We start from the raw sequence: 19,954 nt of genomic DNA, 5'->3' as shown, positions 1-19,954 counted from the left end.
AAACTCAACAACTCAAGAAACAAGTGTTCCCGAGGATGTGGAGAAAGCGGAGCCCTCTTGCAACGTTGGCGGGAACGCACGGCCACTACCGAAAACAGTACCTACGTTCCTCAAAAGTTAAAAATAGAATTGCCTTATGATCTAGTAATTTCCACTACTGGGTGTTTACCCAAAGAATATGAAAACACGAATTGAAAAAGATATATACCTTCCTATGTTTACTGCATTACTTACAATAGCTGAATTACGGAAGTAGCCCAAGCATCCATCGGTAGATGAATGGATAAAGAAGATGTGGTATGTATGCACCATGGAATATCACTCAGCCATAAAAAAGAAAGAAATCTTGCCATTTACAACAGCATGGATAACTCTAGAGGGTATAATGCTAAGTGAAATAAGTCGGAGAAAAACAAATACCATAATATCTCGCTCGTGTGGAATTTAAGAAAAAAGGAAAAAAGAGACAAACTGAAACACAAACTCTGAACTCCAGAGAACACACCGATGGTCACCGGAGGGATGGTGGGTGGGGGATGGGTGAAACAGGATGAGGATTAAGAAGTATACTTACCATGGTAAGCACTGGGTGATGTGTGGAATTGTTGAATCACTATATTTCTACATCTGAAACATATAACACTGTATATTTATTATACTGGAATGAATATTAAAAAAAAAAATAAAAGCACTGAGCCAAGAGCAAGAAGGCAGCCATTTCCTATCCTTACAGTCCTGGCCAGTTGATTCTTCTGAGCCTCAGTTTCTTCATCTGTAAAATGGGATTTGTAATACCCATCACATGGTGATGTGAGCTCTTCTGTAAAATTGCCTATGTGAGGGGTGCCTGGGTGGCTCAGTGGGTTAAGCCTCTGCCTTCGGCTCGGGTCATGATCCCAGGATCCTGGGATCGAGCCCCACATCGGGCTCTCTGCTCAGCGGGGAGCCTGCTTCCTCCTCTCTCTGCCTGCCTCTCTGCCTGCTTGTGATCTCTGTGTGTCAAATAAATAAATAAAATCTTTAAAAAAAAAAAAAGGATTAAAAAAAATTCCCTATGTGAAAAGGTCCCTGTCGAAATAAGTTTTGGGCCTACATGCTTCGGAGAGGAGGCTAAAATACCTGGGATTTCTGTGGAATACTTGTGCATGTCAAATCTGAAGGAAAAGAAAATACATTTCTTTTTTCTTAATCTTCCAGGAACTGGGAAAGAATTTTTTTCGTTAGTACATTCCTGCGTCGTTTTGTCCATTCCTGGCTCTCTCCCTCCGTCTGACTCAGGAAGTGCATTTTTACATTCTTTTTAGCTGATACAATTACAATGCAGTGATTGCCAAGGTAATAGAATAACACTCTCTCTCTGGCTTTATTTTTTCTTTCTTCTTTTTTCCCCTTTGACAACAGAAAACTGCTTGTTTTTTTGTTATTGTTCGTTTGTTTTTTTGTTCTTGGCCCCAGAAAAGAAGCGACATCACTCTGTCAACGTTAATTTTGGCAGAAACTAAGTCATTTAAAATGGAAAGAGGGGAAAAAAATTTCTTTTCTTGGGGGGGCAAAGCTAGAAATGAGAAGTTGTCTAGCATTTATTTGGTTGCACGTTTTTCAGGAATACTGATACGATGTATTATTGACAATGACTGTCTCTGTGGTCAATGCTCACTTCTAGAAGAATTCTCTTTGCCGTGCACATAGCGCACTGACTGAGTCTGTCGTTCTAGTTCTCTATCTCTCCTTTTGCCCTGTGGCTTTGCCGTTCCCCTCACTAAAAAGATGCAGCCTGTTAACCCATCTTTTGCATTTGGACTTGGCCAGGTGACTGTCTTTGATCTATGAGGTGTTAGCAGCCATGATAAAAGGAGAAGCTTTAAAAAGTGCTGTTGTATTTCCACGAGTCCTTTTGGACCCCTGACATCACCATGAAAACCTGCTCAGGCTAGCCTATTGGAGGGATGGAAGAGGGATGCCAGCCAAGGCTGGTCCAGGACAGGTGACCCACAGGCTTAAGAACAAAAATAATGTGTACTGTTACAGCAATAACTAAATGATTCAGTGTATTTGCCTAAAATTTCGGTGCCTGGGGATGACCCATGATTTCTCCAACTGAAACGATGGACCAATTACCATACCTTAGCTCCCACTGATATTATAGTCAGCAGCCTGTAGAGGTAGTGTGAAATGCCCATTCAAGGTAAACTACCCTTTATTTGTTCCCTGAGTATAACCTGCACCTTGTGCTTCTGTATCTTTGTACATTTCATTTCTCCCTACTGGAATTTCCTCCCCTCGCTCCTCTTCCTATTTGAATCATACCAGACCCCCAAGGACCTACTTAAAACCAGTGTTTTCTGAATTACCTATGGCGGCTCCCTGCCTACAGCAGCCCCTCCAGCCTATTAACTCTTAGGATATTTCTTGTTTGAGCCATAAATGGGGATTCAACACATGCTGCCTTATTTGGTTACTCTTCCTTCCTTTCCCTCCCCCCTCTTCCCCTCTCCCTTCCTCTCTCTCTTTCTCTCTTCCTTCCTTCCTTTCTCTTTCTTTGTCGTGAACAAATACATACATATTCACACACACACGTATGATAAAGGACATATGGAAAAATGTTTAAAAATCATTAGTAGGTTTGTGGTGGTTTTAAAATACATCCATGAATTCTTGACACTCCTCCTTTCAAAAGGCATGGCCTAATTTCCCTCCCCTTGAGTGTGGGCTGGACTTAGTGATTCACTTTTAACAGATGGAATAGGCGGAAGTGATAGTGTGTAACTTTGATACTAGTCCATAAAAGGCTCTGCATCTTCCTCCTTGGTCTGTCTCTCTTGGATCACTCCATCTGGGGGGGAAGCCAGCCGCCATGTTGTGAGGGCACTCAAGTGTTACTGTGAGAGGCCCACATGAGAGAGCTCATGCCAACTGGCTACTGTTTCTTATCTGTGGTTGTTTATTAAGCTAATTTTCAAGTTTCTGGAGGGAATGGCTCATCTTCCACTAAGTCTTGCATAGTACCTTGACAAGGGAAGTACAGAGCTTTTCACTAAAGACATTAGTATTTGTAGTTTCACTGACCATGGAGGGTTAATTTTTAGGTATCATCACTAATAAATAAAACCAAAAGGGAAGGAAGTGAAAACTTGAAAAGGGGTAAAAGTTAGAGGCTTCCAGACCTGAATTTGTTGAATGTCACCCTACTCTACTATAATGGCCATGGGGAAAGTAAGTCCAGTCTCAAAATGTTACCTTTCCCCTGAAGATTGGCCTGATTTCCCATTTTCCTCGAATCAGCTGTGCTCTCTCCCTCCTTCAAATGTCCGTACCTCTTCACTCATATTTCTCCTAGGCCACCTCTCCTAACTTACCTTGTGTGAGAGCCAGTCATGCTCCTGATTGCCTCCACCATCCCATATAGAAGATTGGAGAGGCTACCCTGTAATTCCAAATGCATCAATATTCCTTTGCAATATCTTAAATGACTTAATTCAGGACCTCATCATTGCTTATATGGAAAACTACAAAAATCCTGTAACTGGCCTTCCTGCTTCTAGCCTTGCTTCCCTCCCTCATCTTTCAACTAGTTAGCAATACACAACATGGAATTCAATTCAAAAGGAAAAATCCAATCAGGCCATTCTCCTAAAGAAGAAAAGGAAGAAGGAGAAGAAGAAGAAGACCTCAAATCTCCCCTTTTCTGTGGGATAAAGGCCAAGGTCCTAGGCTCGGCATGCATGGCCCAGTACCATCTGCCCCAGCCTAACCCTGTAGACCAACCTCAAACTTCACTCAAACAGGAGGGGGTGGCTTGTGCATCATTATTCACACTAGGCTGCTTCTCCCCCAGCTGTAACTGCCTCTCTTCCTCCCTAGTTGTCTCATTTGGCCCAACCCAACCCATCCTGCCCTTCCCTCCTGTCCCCCAACCTTTCTCACTCCTTTTAGGGGCTGCACTGATGGTTGTGCTTGCAACATTGCACTGTGGGTCTCTGATGAAGTGGAAGCTTCCTGAGAACAAAGACTGGGTTGTTAACATCACAGGTGCAGAATTTACCGAAGCACCCAGCACATAGAAGTACTAAAAAAACGGTTCGGTGGGTGGATGGAGCGGGAATATGCCTGAAACTGTGCCCCAAAGCACACCAGTTTATTATTGGCCCATCTAGATGTAGCCTTGACCTAGAAATCTAATGTCTTTGGTGAGCTCCTCTTTGTACGGTCTTGTCTTCCAGGATTAGGTAGGATTGAGTTGGGCTGGGTTCAGTGGCACCTGTTAGATTTAGGTATTTACTCTCCATCTTTGGTGCCAGGCACATCTTGGGCAGATGAAGACATACTTAAATGTCACATGATGGCTGCTGATACTCATTGAGCACTTACTATGTACCAGGTATTGTTCTAAGTGCTTGACGTGAATGAGTTCATTCAACCCACACAGCCTGATGGGGTACATATCTCCGTTTTACAGAGGAGGGTCAGTAACTTCTCTAAGATCACCCAGCTATTGAAAATAGAACCTGCGTGCCAACCTGGGCAGCCTGGCTCAAGAGACCATCGTCATTACTACCACCTTGTATCTCCCCACATTCATGTTGATCCTTCTTCCCAAGGGGGAAGGAGAGGGAAGCATTAAGAAGAGAATATTTCTGCTTGATTTTTTTTTATTGATCTGGTTTACTACATGACCTAATGATGCACATTTAGCCAGGATGAGGCCCATCTTTTCTTATTTTTATCCGTATACGCTTGCTTACCCATGAAGATCACTCAGTCTTCTCACCCAGATTCGAATGATTAGCAAAGAACCATATGATGCAAACGGTTTTGCTCTTTGCAAGCCATCTGTGTTTCCCAGTGTGCTGCAAACCACACCATTGCTTCCTCTTTACCTTTGTAGCGAGAGCACAGCGTTTGTCACTCAGTGTCTGAGCAACTTCAGTGACACCACGAGGAAAGGTCTGTACTGGGCCAAATGGCACACATCCCACATGTGGCATCTTTCTTTCTCTTTCTGAGTAAGTGTCATAATTCTGCATGTCTCTGTCATCCCAGGAGCTTGTCAACAGGAGGCTGTTGGGTGGTGGAGGAGGACAATTTGGTATTTAAAGGCAAAAATTGTGCCACACATTTTGAGTTTAGGCACTAATTTTTGACTTAACCAAGAACGGTGTCCTGGTTTACCTCGGCGCACTTGAGTTCTAGGGAGATGCGATGCTTGGTTGAGTTTGTGAACCTGGGCCCACCGATGTTCACATTTGTCTATGCTGCCCTGAGTTTACCTTATCCTCCTGGACTCACCCCATCTGTGGAGGCCTCAGCTGCCCAGACTGAGAGGTGACCTTACGTCTTGTCTGATGTATTTGCTTTGGGAATGTGGATGGATGGAAGGGAAAGTTATGAGAGCACTTAGAAATTTTAAGCAAAGCTAAAAGAAGGTTCTGGACATCCCTGGGAGCAGAAGTGGGAATTGATCTGAGGACTGAGAATGGGCTGAAAGATTCACCGGGCTCTGCTAAAGGGCACATGGAGGGTCTTAGCTGGCCCAGGAGCACTTAAACATATAACCATGGAGGAATGGGGAGATTTGGAATAGAACAGATGACCTGTGCTGGGAATGGAATCGTTCCAGAGCAGGTAACAGGTACTTTTTTGTGTGTTATGGGTTCCTTTAGCGGTGAGGCCTATAGATCCCACTTTAGGATAATTTGTTAAATGCCTAAAATAAAATGCATAGGATTATAGGGGAAATCCATCATACTTAAATGCAATTATCGGTATCGTTTTAAATGGTGATGTAGTCATTTACTGGCTTCTTGGCGGTTCCATCGCAAGATCTAGAGGTGGTCTGTTAACCACCAAACTTTGAAGGCATAATGAATGTGAATCATGTTTCAAGATGTCTTCAACAACAGTAATGTAACGTGAACATATCTCTGCTTTGTTGTCTACCTTCCTGACTGAAGGAAATGCTAAATTTTCATTAAGACGAGTGAAAAATAAAGATGTAGGGTTTTTTTGTTTTGTTTTGTTTTTTTCTATTTGAGTTTATGGACCTTGAATCCTGAGTGTGGACTCAGGCTAAGAACTGCTGTGGAGACCAGACGAAGTTCACACGGGCACCTGAGTGGGAAGGTAGGGGAACTAAGTGAACTTAATCAGCAGTGTGGCCAGAGCTGTGGCTAACACATGAAGAAGTGACAGCCTTCAGCACAATGGTGTGCTTCGTAAACATTGGCTTGAACCGAACGGAGCTCATGTCTCAGCAGACGGTAGATTGTGTGAGGCAGGGATCAGATCTGGGACCTGATGGGGTGAGAGGGGGCCAGTGGGGCTAGTTACAAGGCTAGGTTAGTGGCTGGGTGGATGGATGCTCACCAGACTGGCTTGGCTGGGCAGGTTGGTGGCTGGTACATTCCAATTTGTCCTGTTCAGTTGTTGAGTGTGATTGTTTATTTTTAAATTTTATGTATGTATGTATGTATGTATGTATTTAGAGTGTGATTCTTAAGTAGACATGCTTTGAGTATTTGGACTGTGTTGGCTTGTGTAGAGTAGAAAACAGGGTGTGTGTTGTGCAACAAGTCAGACATTGCAAATTCTCTCCTTCACACACTTCTTCTTCTTTTTTTTTTTTTTAATTCTGGTGAGCAGACTGGAAGCCCAGGGTGAAGGCAAGTAGTAACCAGGTTCAAAAAAGGGAAGCTGGAAGCTTTTCTTTAACCCACATAGACAATTATCCAAACTGGACCTGTATTTCTTGCTTCTAAGTACTGACTTCCTTTAAAGCACTCATTTTTTATAGAACCATGGTTTTTATGTGAAGGGCACATGAATCAGGAAGCAACTCGAAAGAACTTTGGAAGCCTGCTATTTGTCCTGACAATTATGGAGGCAAAATTATAAATAAGGGAGGAAGTTGAATGCTGATCAATTGATTGGTTGCACTATTTAGCAAAGGTATACTTTGGATTAATTTTTTAATAAACATAAAGACTGATTAGTTCTGTCAGAATACAGCACTCAATGAATTAATGTTATCAGTGAACGAGCTCATGGACTTCGCACTCAGCTTGGCCTCCCTGATCTAGACCTGTCTCCCCTCACCCTGACTAGCTTCCTTCCATAGAAAAACCACTAATGTGGGAGGGACCTAGGGAGAGACCCATTTTTTTCTAATCTTACAGAAACTGTATTCATAGAAGAAATTGTTTTGGGTTGGAAGTTCTCTCCGCCTTCAAGGGCATAGGGTTTTTGTATGTGTATGTGTAAGGAGATGTTGCTTGTTATGTTTGATATTCTCTGGGTAGGTTTTGTATAATGTGGAATCATTTGAAGTTGCTATTTTTGTGTATCAAAAATGGTCAATTATAGGGGCACCCAGGTGGCTCAGTCGGTTAAGTGTCTGGATTCGGCTCAGGCCATGATCCCAAGGTCCTGGGATCGAGCCCCACATTGAGCTCCTTGCTCCACAGGGAGTCTGCTTCTCCCTCTGCCACTTCCCCTCCTTGTGCGTGCTCTCTCTCTCTCTCTCATTGTCAAAATAAACAAATCCTTTTAAAAAGTGGTCATTTATGGGCCATTTTATATGATCAACCTAACATCTTCCCTTTAAATAATATTGTAATGGTAAATTTGGCAATCCCAGTGATCTTTTTGAAAAAAAAAAAAAAAAATCCCATTATCATCCAAGAATTGTTTGGTTTCAAAAGCGTGGCTCCCGTGCGGTGTGTCAGTGCCCAGCTGTATATCCATCAGTCAGTGAGAATTTGAGCTGCTTACGCAAAGGGTTCTAACCCTCTGTCCATTAGGAGAGAAAGCAACAGAACAGTCCTCTGAAGTATTTTACTGCTGAGGAGGAGAGATAGGGACAACATCTCCCTCAGAGAATGTCTTTATAAAAGTTGCTTCAGCGAATGGCCCCAGTGCATGGCCATTTGAGAAACCTCTGTCGACCATTCAAAAATACCTGTGATACTTCGTGCTGTTGCTTCACTTTTCTAAGAAAGCGGTACCTTCCCGCTCGTGTTCGTGACCTCATGCCTCCATGGGGCCTTCCTCCATTCACCATCCATCTCCTCTCTGAAGCTCCTCTGCCCTTAAGCACACCCGGCCAGCCCACCCTGCTTCTCCCCTCTCAGCTGCCATTGCCCGCTGCCACCTTATTCTTCTGTTTCCCGCCTCCACAAAACTTCTCGAAGTAGTTCCCACCTCTTGCAGTCGCTTCTTATCCTTGAAATCCTCGGCCTCCACTCTATTGAAATCTCTTTTACAAAGATCTCCCTGACACCGTCCTCATCAAACTAAAAGGACTGTCCCCTGACTTTAGGGTCCTTGCCCTCACAGCAGCTTTTCAGCAAGCAGACAAGACTTTTTTTTTTTTTTAAGATTTACTTATTTATTTATTTGAGAGAGGGAGAGAGGGAGGGAGGGGGAGAGAGAACACAAGCAGGGGGAGAGGGAGGGGGAGGGAGAAGCAGGCTCCCTGCTGAGCAAGAGCCCAAAGTGAGGCTGATCCCTGGATCTTGCGATCATGACCTGAGCCAAAGGTAACTGCTTAGCTGCCTGAGCCACTCAGGTGCCCCCCAGACAAGCCCCCCCCCTTTTTTTTTTTTAAGATTTTATTTATTTATTTGACAGACAGAGATCACAAGTAGGCAGAGAGGCAGGCAGAGAGAGAGAGGAAGAAAAGCAGGCCTCCTGCTGAGCAGAGAACCCGATGTGGGGCTTGATCCCAGGACTCTGGGATCATGACCTGAGCCGAAAGCAGTGGCTTTAACCCACTGAGCCACCTAGGCGCCCTAGACAAGCCCTTTTGTGGAACATTTTCCAGTCCTCTGGTTTCCAAGCTACTATATCCTATCTGCTCTCCTATCTCCCCCACTCTTCCTTCTGTAGGTGTGTTCCTCATCCTATCCCCTAAATAGAGAGACCCTCTAGTAACCTCTCTTCGGCCCTCCTCCTTCTATTCCCTCACACTGCCCAGTGCTGTAACTGACCTAATCTGCGCCCGTGGCCCAGAACCTTCTGTGGTTATAAACAGGCATTCACAGGATGCGGTGAGAAGCAATGGAGACAGCCAGGGATTTCACATTTGCAAATCTAGTTTCAAGTCAGGCTCAGCCATTTACAAGTTTGACTTTGCTAAATGTGGGAATATCACAGACTTCTTAAAAGGACTAGATTACAAAGATTTTCTAAGGGTTGAGTAGACCTCAAAGTAAAAATACATATTTATTTATTTATTTATTTATACTTTGATGTATCTATAAACACATATCTAAAATATATATTATTTAAATATTATTTCCCAATGTTTGCTGGATATCCTTCCTATTTAATTTATGGTATTCAAATTTAGTATTTTCAAAATCAAATGCAGTATCTTCTCCCTTATCCCTGAACACAGCAGTCTCTTCTTGATACCCTTATTTCTATTTTTCTAAAGATTTTATTTATTTCTTTGTTTGTTTATTTATTTACTTATAGAGAGAACAGGGGGCAGGGGCAGAGGGAGAGAGAAAATCCCAAGCAGACTCTGTGCTGAGCACGGAGCCCGGTGTAGGGCTTGATCTCACAACCCTGAGATCATGACTTGAGCAGAAAGCAAGAGTCAGACGCTTAACTGACTGAGCCACCCAGGTGCCCCATGATACCCTTACTTCTATTAAGAGAATCATTATTCTCTCAGTCAACCTCACAAAACTTGCCATCATTTTCGATTTCTAACAGCCTTCAATCCTTCCATCCACCTCTTCTACCTCTGAGCATCCAAGTCACTGAAAAACTCTCTAGATTTTATCTCCACAGTAGCTCTTATAGTCGCTTTCTTTGCATTCCAATTGTAGCAATCACTTCTCTCCTGGGCTACCATGATTTCCTAACGTTTATTTCTAACTTCCATCATCCTACACAGCTGTCAGATTGATTTTCCTAAGACCTTTCCAACATTTCCAGTGGATCCTTCATCACTTGATCAGTCAAGTCCAAACTTTTAGATGTGATAGTCAAGAACTTCATGCTTTGGGCCCCAAATTCCTGTCCAGCCTTACCTCCTTCTATCCATCTTCATGTGTGTAAAATTTCCCCATTTGTTAAAATTTTATTTATTTATGTGAGAGAAACAATGAGAAAGAGAGAGAGCGTGAGAAGGGAGGAGGTCAGAGGGAGAAGCAGACTCCCTGCTCAGCAGGGAGCCCGACGTGGAACTCGATCCTCTGTCCAGGATCAAGGCAGTCACTTAACCAACTGAGACACCCAGGCACCCCCCCAATCCATTTTATCACTCCCTGATTCCTAAACAAGTCTTTTGATTCCTACTCATACAATCTTGTCATGAAGTCTTCCCCACTTAAAGTATCATAATCTTTCCAATTCTTGAAATTCCATTTCTCAAACGATCTCTTCCTTAAACCTCTCCTGTTTCCCTCCCCTCAAAATGTGATCTCTCCTTCCCTCAAATTCCTTAAAGCACTCTTATCATTGCCCTGTTAAGGAGAGAGGACTACCATCCTATCTGACTAAATTATAAAATCACGAAGTCAAAGACGATCCCTAACTCATCTTCGTGTCTTAGCTCCTGAAGCATCAGAAATACTATAAGTTGTTGAATAAGTATTTATTGAATTGGCAAATAAGGCAGTAGAAGATAGAGTGCTAGTTTTCACAGTAAAATGTTTCAGATATGGTACCCATCTCCTGATGCCATGGAAGATACTGAAAAGTGTTGCCTAGCGACCAAAATAACACTGTGGTAACATACCACTAAAGTGGTACCTCAGAAACCCTATTGCTAAAAACATTTTTGTTGTGGAATATAACACATAAGAAAAGTTAGTAAAACATAAACATGGAGTGTAGGAAATAAGTTAAAAAATAAAAACCATGTCATCACTATCCAGGTCAAGAAACAGAAGATTGCTAGGACTCTAGAAGTACCCACTCACTGTGCCATGAGCCCCCTCTAGATCTCTACCGTCCCGCCTACAATCACTGTCCTGACTCCCATGATAACCACTTCCTAGCTTTTCTTCTTTTTTTAAGTGGTTTTCTGTTCACATTTACTAAATGATACAGCGTGGTTTTGCCTGTTTTTAAGTTGATAAATTCTGGAATCATTCTGTAGTGCGCCAAAAAAATTCTCAACGTATGGTCTCTTTCATTAAACCCAATCATCCATGTTACAAGCGGTTATGATTCTTTCACTTTCATTTCTGTGTAATATTTCATTTTATGGATATGCCACAGTGTGTCTATTCTTGCTGGTGGACATACCAGTAGTCTCAAGATGGGGCTACGATGAACAGTGTTGACGTGGGTATTTTTCCATACATAGCCTGGTGCCCAGCACACACATTTCTCTGAGATATATGTCTAACTGGCATTGCTGAAAATGTTTTAAGTTCTCTCTGTTCAATGACTGGTAAGTAGTAAGTTACATTTTTTCCTTCTATCCCTCAGGATTTATTAGAAGAAGAGCATAATATCAACATATCACATGAACTGGGATTTATGAATAAATTGTTATATTTTAATTGTTACTGGAAATGTGTGTGGTTGGTTGGATGTATGTTTGTTTTCCAGTTGTGCATGAAGCATTCAATAGGCAATTTTTAGTGGACTGCCTCAGATGACCACTCGAACTTTCTCCCTGGTTTTTGTGTAGTCCCTCTTCTCTCAGAATTGTTTCCATTCCAAAATTCCTCTCCTCAGCCTTACATGATCTCTATAAGGTCATTTTTCCTTTCTCTCACTTTTTTTCCACCCTAGTTTCCTTTACTTACTGTTCTTGTGGATTTGCAAAATTCAGCAGATATTCTGCTTTCTCCATACCTTCTTTTTTTTTTTTTTGAGATTTTTATTCATTTATTTGAAAGAGAGAGACAGCACAAGCATGGGGGAGGGGCAGAGGGCAAGGGAGAAGCAGACTCCCCGCTGAGCAGGGAGCCCAAATTGAGACTCGATCCCAAGACCCTGGGATCATGACCTGAGCTGACAGCAGATGCTTAACCGACTGAGCCACCCAGGCACCCTCTCCCCATGTCTTCTTCGGAGCTCTGTTCTGTTCATCCCACAATGCCAGCAATTGCTCCCTGTGGGACTCTTCCGAGGTCTTTCCCCTCCTCTTCCCCTTCCACTGGGACCCAGGCCCCTAGTGAAAGATCGTGCTCACCCTTGGGCAACTCTGTCATTTGCTCTTTGTTCTTTCTGTCACACAAACTAGCCTTTAATATTAGCCTAATCCATAAACACATGCATTTTTCATTTCTGCAAAGTGTCTGATTTTGAACACATGCAAGTCAAAAGAAAATGTTGTCATTTGAGAATGTTTTCTCCTTCCAACTGAATACTTGAGATTTGTCTCAACAGGAAACACTTCATCGTCATCCCAACTGAATGCTTTTGGTGAGAGAAGAACTAAGGTGACTTTGAGCCCAGATCCTGGCAGACTTGACAGGCCGTCTTTTATGAAGCTTTTCAGTAAAGCTGTAGTGGCTCTTTTAAAAATGACAAAACAAAAAAACCCTCCACAGTATAGAAAGGAAGTGCTGCTGCCTCTTCTGCTGCTAATTTTAGCTAGTCCTGCATCAGACATGGCCAGGAGCTACAAATAGTTCCAACGAACTAGCAAGACCGAGAAAGTGTGGCACCACAGGCTGTGGGTAGATTTCCCCTCTCCAGCCATCTCGGAGAGAACGGCCCGACAGGTAGCCAGGAATGAGAGTCAGAAGGAAGAATTTGCTGAATATTAATAAAATAATGTAAAAGGTGAATTATTGTGCATCGTATTGACTTTAAGATTTTTTAACTTATTTATTTGACAGAGATAGTGAGAGAGGGAATACAAACAGGGGGAGTGGCAGAGGGAGAAGCAGGCTTCCCACCGAAGAGGGAGCCCGATGTGGGGACCCTGGGATCATGACCTAAGCTGAAGGCAGCTGCTTAATGACTGAGCCACCCAGGTACCCCTCATATTGACTTTGAAATAAGTGCCCTTAGATAACACGAGGCACTAGGTGTTATCAGTTATAATAGTTATCATTCTGTTGAAGCTCACCTTTTTTTTTTTTTAAGTGATTAGAACTTACTATGGAAGTTGAAGTTATGAAAGAACAGCAACTCATCAAGCCATTCCACTGCTTCTCAACCTGAAGGAGGTGTATGAACATTTGAGTTGATTATAGCTAATAACTTGTGATCTCATTTGCTAGAACTCTAATACAGGGCGCTGCAATAAGGTGGCACACTGGGGACTGGAGCGCTAACCTATTTTTATTCCCCGTTCTTTCTCTTCCTTGCAAGCTAAGCTCAGCCTTGGCCAGAGGGAGGTAACCATCCAGAAAGGACCACTGTTTCGGGTTGCGGGCTACCCTGTCAGCATTGGCTGCAATGTCACGGGCTACCAGGGACCTGCTGAGCAGAATTTCCGGTGGTCTGTTTACCTGCCTAAAACCCCGAAACAAGAAATCCAGATCGTGAGCACCAAGGATGCCAGCTTCTCTTATGTGGTGTACGCACAGCGAGTACGAAGCGGGGAGATCTATGTGGAGAGGGTCCGGGGCAACTCAGTCTTCTTGCACATCTCAGAGCCCCAGCTGAAGGATTCTGGCGAGTATGAGTGTCACACACCGAACACGGATGAAAGATACTATGGCAATTACAGCGCGAAGACTAGGCTAATTGGTAAGCTATAAGCTATGGGCCCGCCTGCGTCCGGCAGCCCCCAGAAGCCAGAGCCCCACCATCACAATGCCTTGTGCCATGTAACGTGGCTTCACATCATGTCCTTGCTTTGGCAAGAGAACCCTGGAAGCCCTCTGGGTATTTTGCAGATGGGTCACACATTGGTATCTCCCCTTCTCTCAAACACTCAGTTCATCTTTCTGGTCAACTTGGCCCACTGCCAAGATTTAGATAGCGTGTGGTCTTCCAAAGGCTTGGTCCATAGCTAGCCACGGGGTGATCGTAGCAACAGCATCAAACAAAATTCTGAGAGTTCTTCCCATGTCCTGTCTCTTCTTGGGGGCAGGACGTTAACTTGATAAGAGAGCTGGAGTTAATAGGTCAAGTGGTAAGTCATTCAGTTGGAAATGAATATTCCCAAGCTAGTCATCTCAAGCAGATTTACATAGAGAGGTTCATAGTCCTTGCAATTACCATTTTGCCCCTTTGCCTAGAATACCTTAGCACCCCTTTTTCAATCTAGCCAACCCACATGTACTTGTGAACCCATTTTAACTCTTACCTCTTCTGTGAAATCTGTCCTGTCTCAGGCAATATATTCCCATCTTTGTTTCCTCCTGATGCTCTATTCACATCGCTATTATTAGCATTCCCCCAGTGTATGTGGTATTTGGCTGCTTATACGACTCCTTCCTCACCTCGAGCTCCGGCAGAATCATGATCTCAGCCCCTAGCACGGTGGGTAGCACTGCTCAGTAAATACCCATTGATCGAATCTAAGTGTTGCTTTCCCATAAGCTTAGGCTGCGTGATTTCCTCTGAGGAAGAACACAGTTAGAGGGTAGCAGGATGGTTATCAAAACTCTGGTAAGGGCTGCATTTGAGCTCTGAACGATTATAAGAGATTATTGCAGAACTTCACAAAGAAGCAGGTTAAGGCGTCAGGAAATGAAGCAACTTGCTCCAATTCCTGTAGTCAAATAGGGACAGATTTAGGACCAGAATCTAGGTCTTCTGGCTCCCAGTGCTCTTCCCTTTTAAATACTCTGTGTCTGAGTAGCTAATTTGGTCACTGCCTAAGCTAAAAACGTAAAGTCAGGGTCAATACATCACTAAGCCATTAGTTTCGCCAAGTTCCACAGACTGTGTATACAGACGCCGATGTTCCCCTTGGCAATAGGGAAAGCCTGTGGCGGGTGGAAAAGCAACTCCAAGTAGGTGCTTTACGGATGGTGGGTCAGGGCGCCATCTCCTTCCGAGCAGGCTTGTCTGGCAGGGTACTGGGTCAGTCAGTTATCAGTGTTCCTTTGCTTCCAGTTATTCCAGATACCCTCTCTGCCACCATGAGTTCCCAGACTCTCAGTAAGGAGGAGGGCGAATCATTAGAGCTCACCTGCGAAGCAGCCAAAGCCACAGCTCAGCACACTCACCTCTCTGTCACCTGGTACCTGATGCAGGACGGAGAAAGAAACCAAATCACCGAGATTATTTCCCTCTCCAAAGATTTCCTGTTGATCCCTGGGCCCTCGTATACAGAGAGGTTTACGGCTGGTGACGTGCAGCTCGGCAAGCTTGGGGTCGCCACCTTCAGGCTGTCCATAGGGAGCCTCCAGCCCTCAGATCAAGGCCAGCTGTTCTGTGAGGCCACCGAATGGATTCAGGATCCAGATGAAACCTGGACGTCAATCGCGAGAAAGCGGACAGCTCAAACCGCTCTGAGGATCCAACCCATAGGTAATGATCTTCTCAAGAAACTCGTTAGTATGTTGATAGTGGGTATTGATGGGGTATCTCTTTGGTGTTTTCTGATCTTCTGTCATGCCTTTAAAAAAAACATTTAGAAAGTTTGAATACATTTGGGTTTTGGCATCTGGGAAGCATAAGTAAGAAAAGGGACATTTGGTATTGGGTCTGTCCATAGCAGGTTTTCTATGGGATAAGATCTGTTGAATGGTTAGGTAGGTTCTGCAAGGCATGCCTGAAAATGGTTTTGTTACCACCCTTGCCAAGCCCTGTGTAAGCACTTTATCTACATTTTCTACTTTATCTATATTATCTGATTTAGTCCTCGCCCTATGGGGCAAGCGGTTGACTCCCCATTTTTAAAACAAGGAACCTGAGCCTCAAACAGGCAAATTGCTGATGAGAGGTGGAGCTGGTGCTCGAAGCAGGTGTGTCTCTTGGAAGCCCCCACACTGCAGACCCCTGGACCTCAGAGTAGCTCTAGCAGTTTCAATCGTGGAGCCTTGTCTTAGTCACTGCCAGGACTTTCTAACATCTGACCCCATTTCCTGCTTGGGATGGTGTTACGCTTCATGATCCACTGGCATTTTCATCAAAGCAAGCGGGAAGGCTCAGCTGTCATTCCTGGTTTCTCTACATGGGCTATGGTCCAACAGGAAGAGGTTGCAAAAGCCGTATATATCCAGACTAAAAGCAGTGATCCAATGGTGGATCACTCAAGGCTTTTCTTTTCTTTCCTTTCCTTTTTTCTTTTCTTTTCTCCCTTTCTTCTCTTCTCCTCTCCTCTCCTCTTTCCCCTTCCTCTTCCCCCTTCCTTTCCTTTTCCTTCCTTCCTCCCTTCCTTCCTAGGAGGACAGTTACTCTCTTTCATTAAGAAATTGTCCTATTGCTCTTAAGGGTCCAAGTTACTCTCAATGAGTTCTGTGAGGACCTATCACATGTGCTTTTCCTCTTTCTTTGAGAACAGTTTATTATGTAAAACAGTCTTTAATTTGCTTATTTATTTTCACAAAAATTGTATATATTTAAGGTGTGCATGTTTTGATACACAGATGCATTTTGAAATGATTACCACGGTCAAGCTAATTAACATATCCACCATCTCACCTTGTTACTTTTTGTGTGTAGTGGGCGTGTGCTTGTGCTGTATGGTGAGAACACTTAAGATATCTATTCTTGGCAAATTTCAAGTATGCAACACAGTATTATTAACAGCAGTCACTATGCTATACAATAGATCTATAGACCTTATCTTGTGTAATGGAAACTCTGTATCCTTTGACCAATATCTACTCCCTCCCCCCCAGATCCTGGCAACCACCATTCTATTCTCTGCTTTTATGAGTTCGGCAGTCTCAGACGCCACATATAAGTGAGTCCCTGCAGTATCTGTCTTTCTGTGTCTGGCTTATTTCAGTTAGCCTAATGTCCTCCAGGGTGATCCAGGTTGTTGAAAATGGCAGCTTTCCTTTTCTCTCATGGCTGAATAATATTTCAGTGTGTACATATTTACTATATTATCTTCCTTCATCTATCCATCAGTGGACACTTAGGTTGTTTCCATATCTTTGCTATCACGAATAATAAACATGGCAATGCAGATGTCTCTTTGAGATCCTGACTTCATTTCCTTTGGCTATATACCCAGAAGAGGGATGGCTGGATTTTATGGTAGTTCTATTTTTAGTTTTTGAGGAACTTCCGCACCATTTCTATAACATTCTCCCCGAAAACAGAGCATGTCCTCCACACCCATTTCTCCACATCCTCACCAACACGTATTATTAATTCTCCCAACCCAGGAACACAGGACATCTTTCCATTTACTTGTATCTTTAACTTCATTCATCAATATTTTACAGTTTTCAGAGCACATGTCTTTCATCTCCTTGGTTAAATTTATTCCTAAGTATTTTCTTCTTTTTGACATTATTGCAAGTGAGGTTTTTTTAAAATGAGATAAAATTAGTATATGACAGTATATAAGTTTCAGGTGTGCAACACTAATCCAATACTTGTATACACTCCATGTGTTCACCACTGTAAGTCTAGTTACAATCCATTACCATATAGTTGAGCCCCTTTACCCATTTCACCCACTCCCCAACCCCCTTCCCCTCTGGGAACCACAAATCTGTTCTCTGTCTCTATAGAGAGTTTATTTTTGTTTTGTTTGTTCATTTGTTTTGGTTTTTAGAGTCCACATATAAGTGAAATCATGTGGGATTTGTCTTTCTCTGTCTTTATTTCACTTAGAATAATATCCTCATGGTCCATCCGTGTTATTGCAAATGGCAAGATCTCCTTCTTCTTTATGGCTAAATAGTATTCTTTGTGTGTGTATATATACCACATTTTCTTTATCCATTCATCCATTGATGGATACTTGGGCTGCTTCCATATCTTGGCTAATATAAATAATACTGCAATGAATATAGGGGTGCATATATCTTTTTGGTGTTTTTATGTTCTTTGAATAAATATCCAGAAGAGGGATAGCTGGATCATATGGTAATTGTATTTTTAATTTTTTTTTTGAGATTTTATTTATTTATTTAGGAGAGAGGCAAGGAGAGAGAGCTCATGGACAGGAACAGAGGGGGAGGGAGAGGGACAAGTAGACTCAGTGCTGAGCACAGAGCCTGAGATCAGACCTGAGTCAAAACCAAGAGTTGGCCATTAACCTACTGAGTCACTCAGGCCCCTATTTTTAATTTTCTGAGAAATTCTCTACTCTTTTCAATATTGGCTGCACCAATTTACATTCTTATCGGCAATATAAAAGTGTTCCCTTATTGCCACATCCTCTCCAATACTTGGTATTTCTTGACTTTTTTGAGAATAGCCATTCTGACAGGTGTGAGATGATGTCTCATGAGGGTTTTGATCTGCATTTCCCTGACGATGAGTGATGTTGAGTATCTTTTCATTGTGTTTATTGGCCATCTGCAGAAATTGTCTTCTCAATGTCTTTTTCCAATACTGTGTCACTAGTGCATAGAAATGCAACTGATTTTTGTGTGTGTGTGTATATTGATTTTGTATATTGCAACTTTACCGAAATCATTAGTTTTAACCATTTTTTGGTGGAGGCTTTTGGGATTTCTATATATAAGATCACATCATCTGCAAACAGATGATTTTACTTCATTTTTCGGACTTGAATGTTCTTTATTTATTTTTTCCTGACTAACTGCCCTGGCTAGGGCTTCCAGTACTATGTCTGATAGAAGTGGTGAGAGTGGACATCCATGTCTTTTCCTGATCTTAGAGGAAAGTCTTACAGCTTTTCATCGTTAGGTGTTATGTTAGCTGTGGATTTGTCATACGTCACGTCACATGTGCTTTAACTTAGGAAAATTCCACTGGATAGTCTTAGCCCCCCAAAAAAGAGAGCAAAGCAGTCACCGTTTACAGCAGTTCAACATATTATAAAATATTTTATATTTTTTTATTCAAAAAAGATACCCTACTCCTTATACTTCTATGCATACATCTTGCTTAATAGGATTGCAATCAGAAAAGCTACGTGTGCTGCACTTCCTGAAAGACTAAAGGAATAGGCAAGGACATTTTTGATTCTAGGCATTGCTTTGGCTGACCTCCTCTTCAGAGCTCAACTCCCACATGAAATGCAATCCCCACACTACCCTTACAGGGGGTATTATCTCTCTGTGGTCCCGAAAGGACAGATGCCGAGGCTTCTCTAAACACCTGCATTGCTTTTGTTTCCTAGTGAGAGATTTTCACATTGACATTTCAGCTGAGAGCACGTGGACTGCAGGGAATTCCTTGGAACTGGTCTGCCTGGTCATAGGTGGTGGTCGGGACCCATGGCTTCAGGGCATTTGGTTCTTCAATGGTAATGAGATGGCCCGCATGGACGCTGGGGGTATTCTGGACCTGAAGGGAGACTACAGAGAGAGAGCAAGTCAAGGACAGCTCCAGGTTTCAAAGTTAAGCTCCAAAGCTTTCTCTCTCAAGATCTTCTCCGTGGGCCCCGAGGACGAAGGCACCTACAGCTGTGCTGTGGCAGAGGTGGCGAGAGCTCCGATGGGCTCCTGGCAGGTGCTTCAGAGCAAGCAGTCCCCAGACAGCCACGTGCATCTGAGGAAGCCAGCAGGTATGTGAAGTCAGAGCCAGACATGCCTGGACTGCTCTCTGCTTCCGTCCTTTGTGAGGCCAGGCTGCCTCCCTGGACACAGCAGACACACCCCTGGAGAGCCGGTGTCAGTCCCATCACTCTGAGGTGGAGTTAAGAGAAGCCACCAACGGGCGCCTGGGTGGCTCAGTGGGTTAAAGCCTCTGCCTTCAGCTCAGGTCATGATCCCATGATCCCAGGGTCCTGGCATCTAGCTCTGCATCAGGCTCTCTGCTCAGCAGGGAGCCTGCTTCCCCCTCTTTCTGTCTCTGCCTGCCTCTTTGCCCACTTGTGATCTCTATCAAATAAATAAATAAAATCTTGAAAATTTTTTTTAAAAAAGAGAAACCACCAAATTGGCTGAAGACCTAGGTCTTATTCCAGGACCGTTAGACTGTGACC

General features: G+C 43.3%; 1 protein-coding gene across 1 annotated transcript in view; it reads left to right on the top strand.

Moving 5' to 3' along the window:
* Nucleotides 1-4,909: 4,909 nt before the first annotated feature.
* Nucleotides 4,910-19,954, top strand: part of CD101 (CD101 molecule) — a 34,593-nt gene continuing 19,548 nt past the window's right edge. The window contains exons 1-4 of the mRNA XM_032881335.1: nt 4,910-5,003; nt 13,288-13,668; nt 14,986-15,402; nt 19,148-19,534. Coding sequence (XP_032737226.1) covers nt 4,961-5,003; nt 13,288-13,668; nt 14,986-15,402; nt 19,148-19,534 — 1,228 coding nt within the window. The 5' untranslated portion in view covers nt 4,910-4,960. The remainder of the gene's footprint in view (nt 5,004-13,287; nt 13,669-14,985; nt 15,403-19,147; nt 19,535-19,954) is intronic.

Source organism: Lontra canadensis, unplaced genomic scaffold (genome assembly GCF_010015895.1).
Source record: "Lontra canadensis isolate GAN:19392208 unplaced genomic scaffold, GSC_riverotter_1.0 scaffold75, whole genome shotgun sequence".
NCBI classification, from domain to species: domain Eukaryota; kingdom Metazoa; phylum Chordata; class Mammalia; order Carnivora; family Mustelidae; genus Lontra; species Lontra canadensis.
The sequence above is the reverse complement of the archived record's forward strand: the minus strand, read 5'-3'. Positions and strand labels throughout refer to the sequence as shown.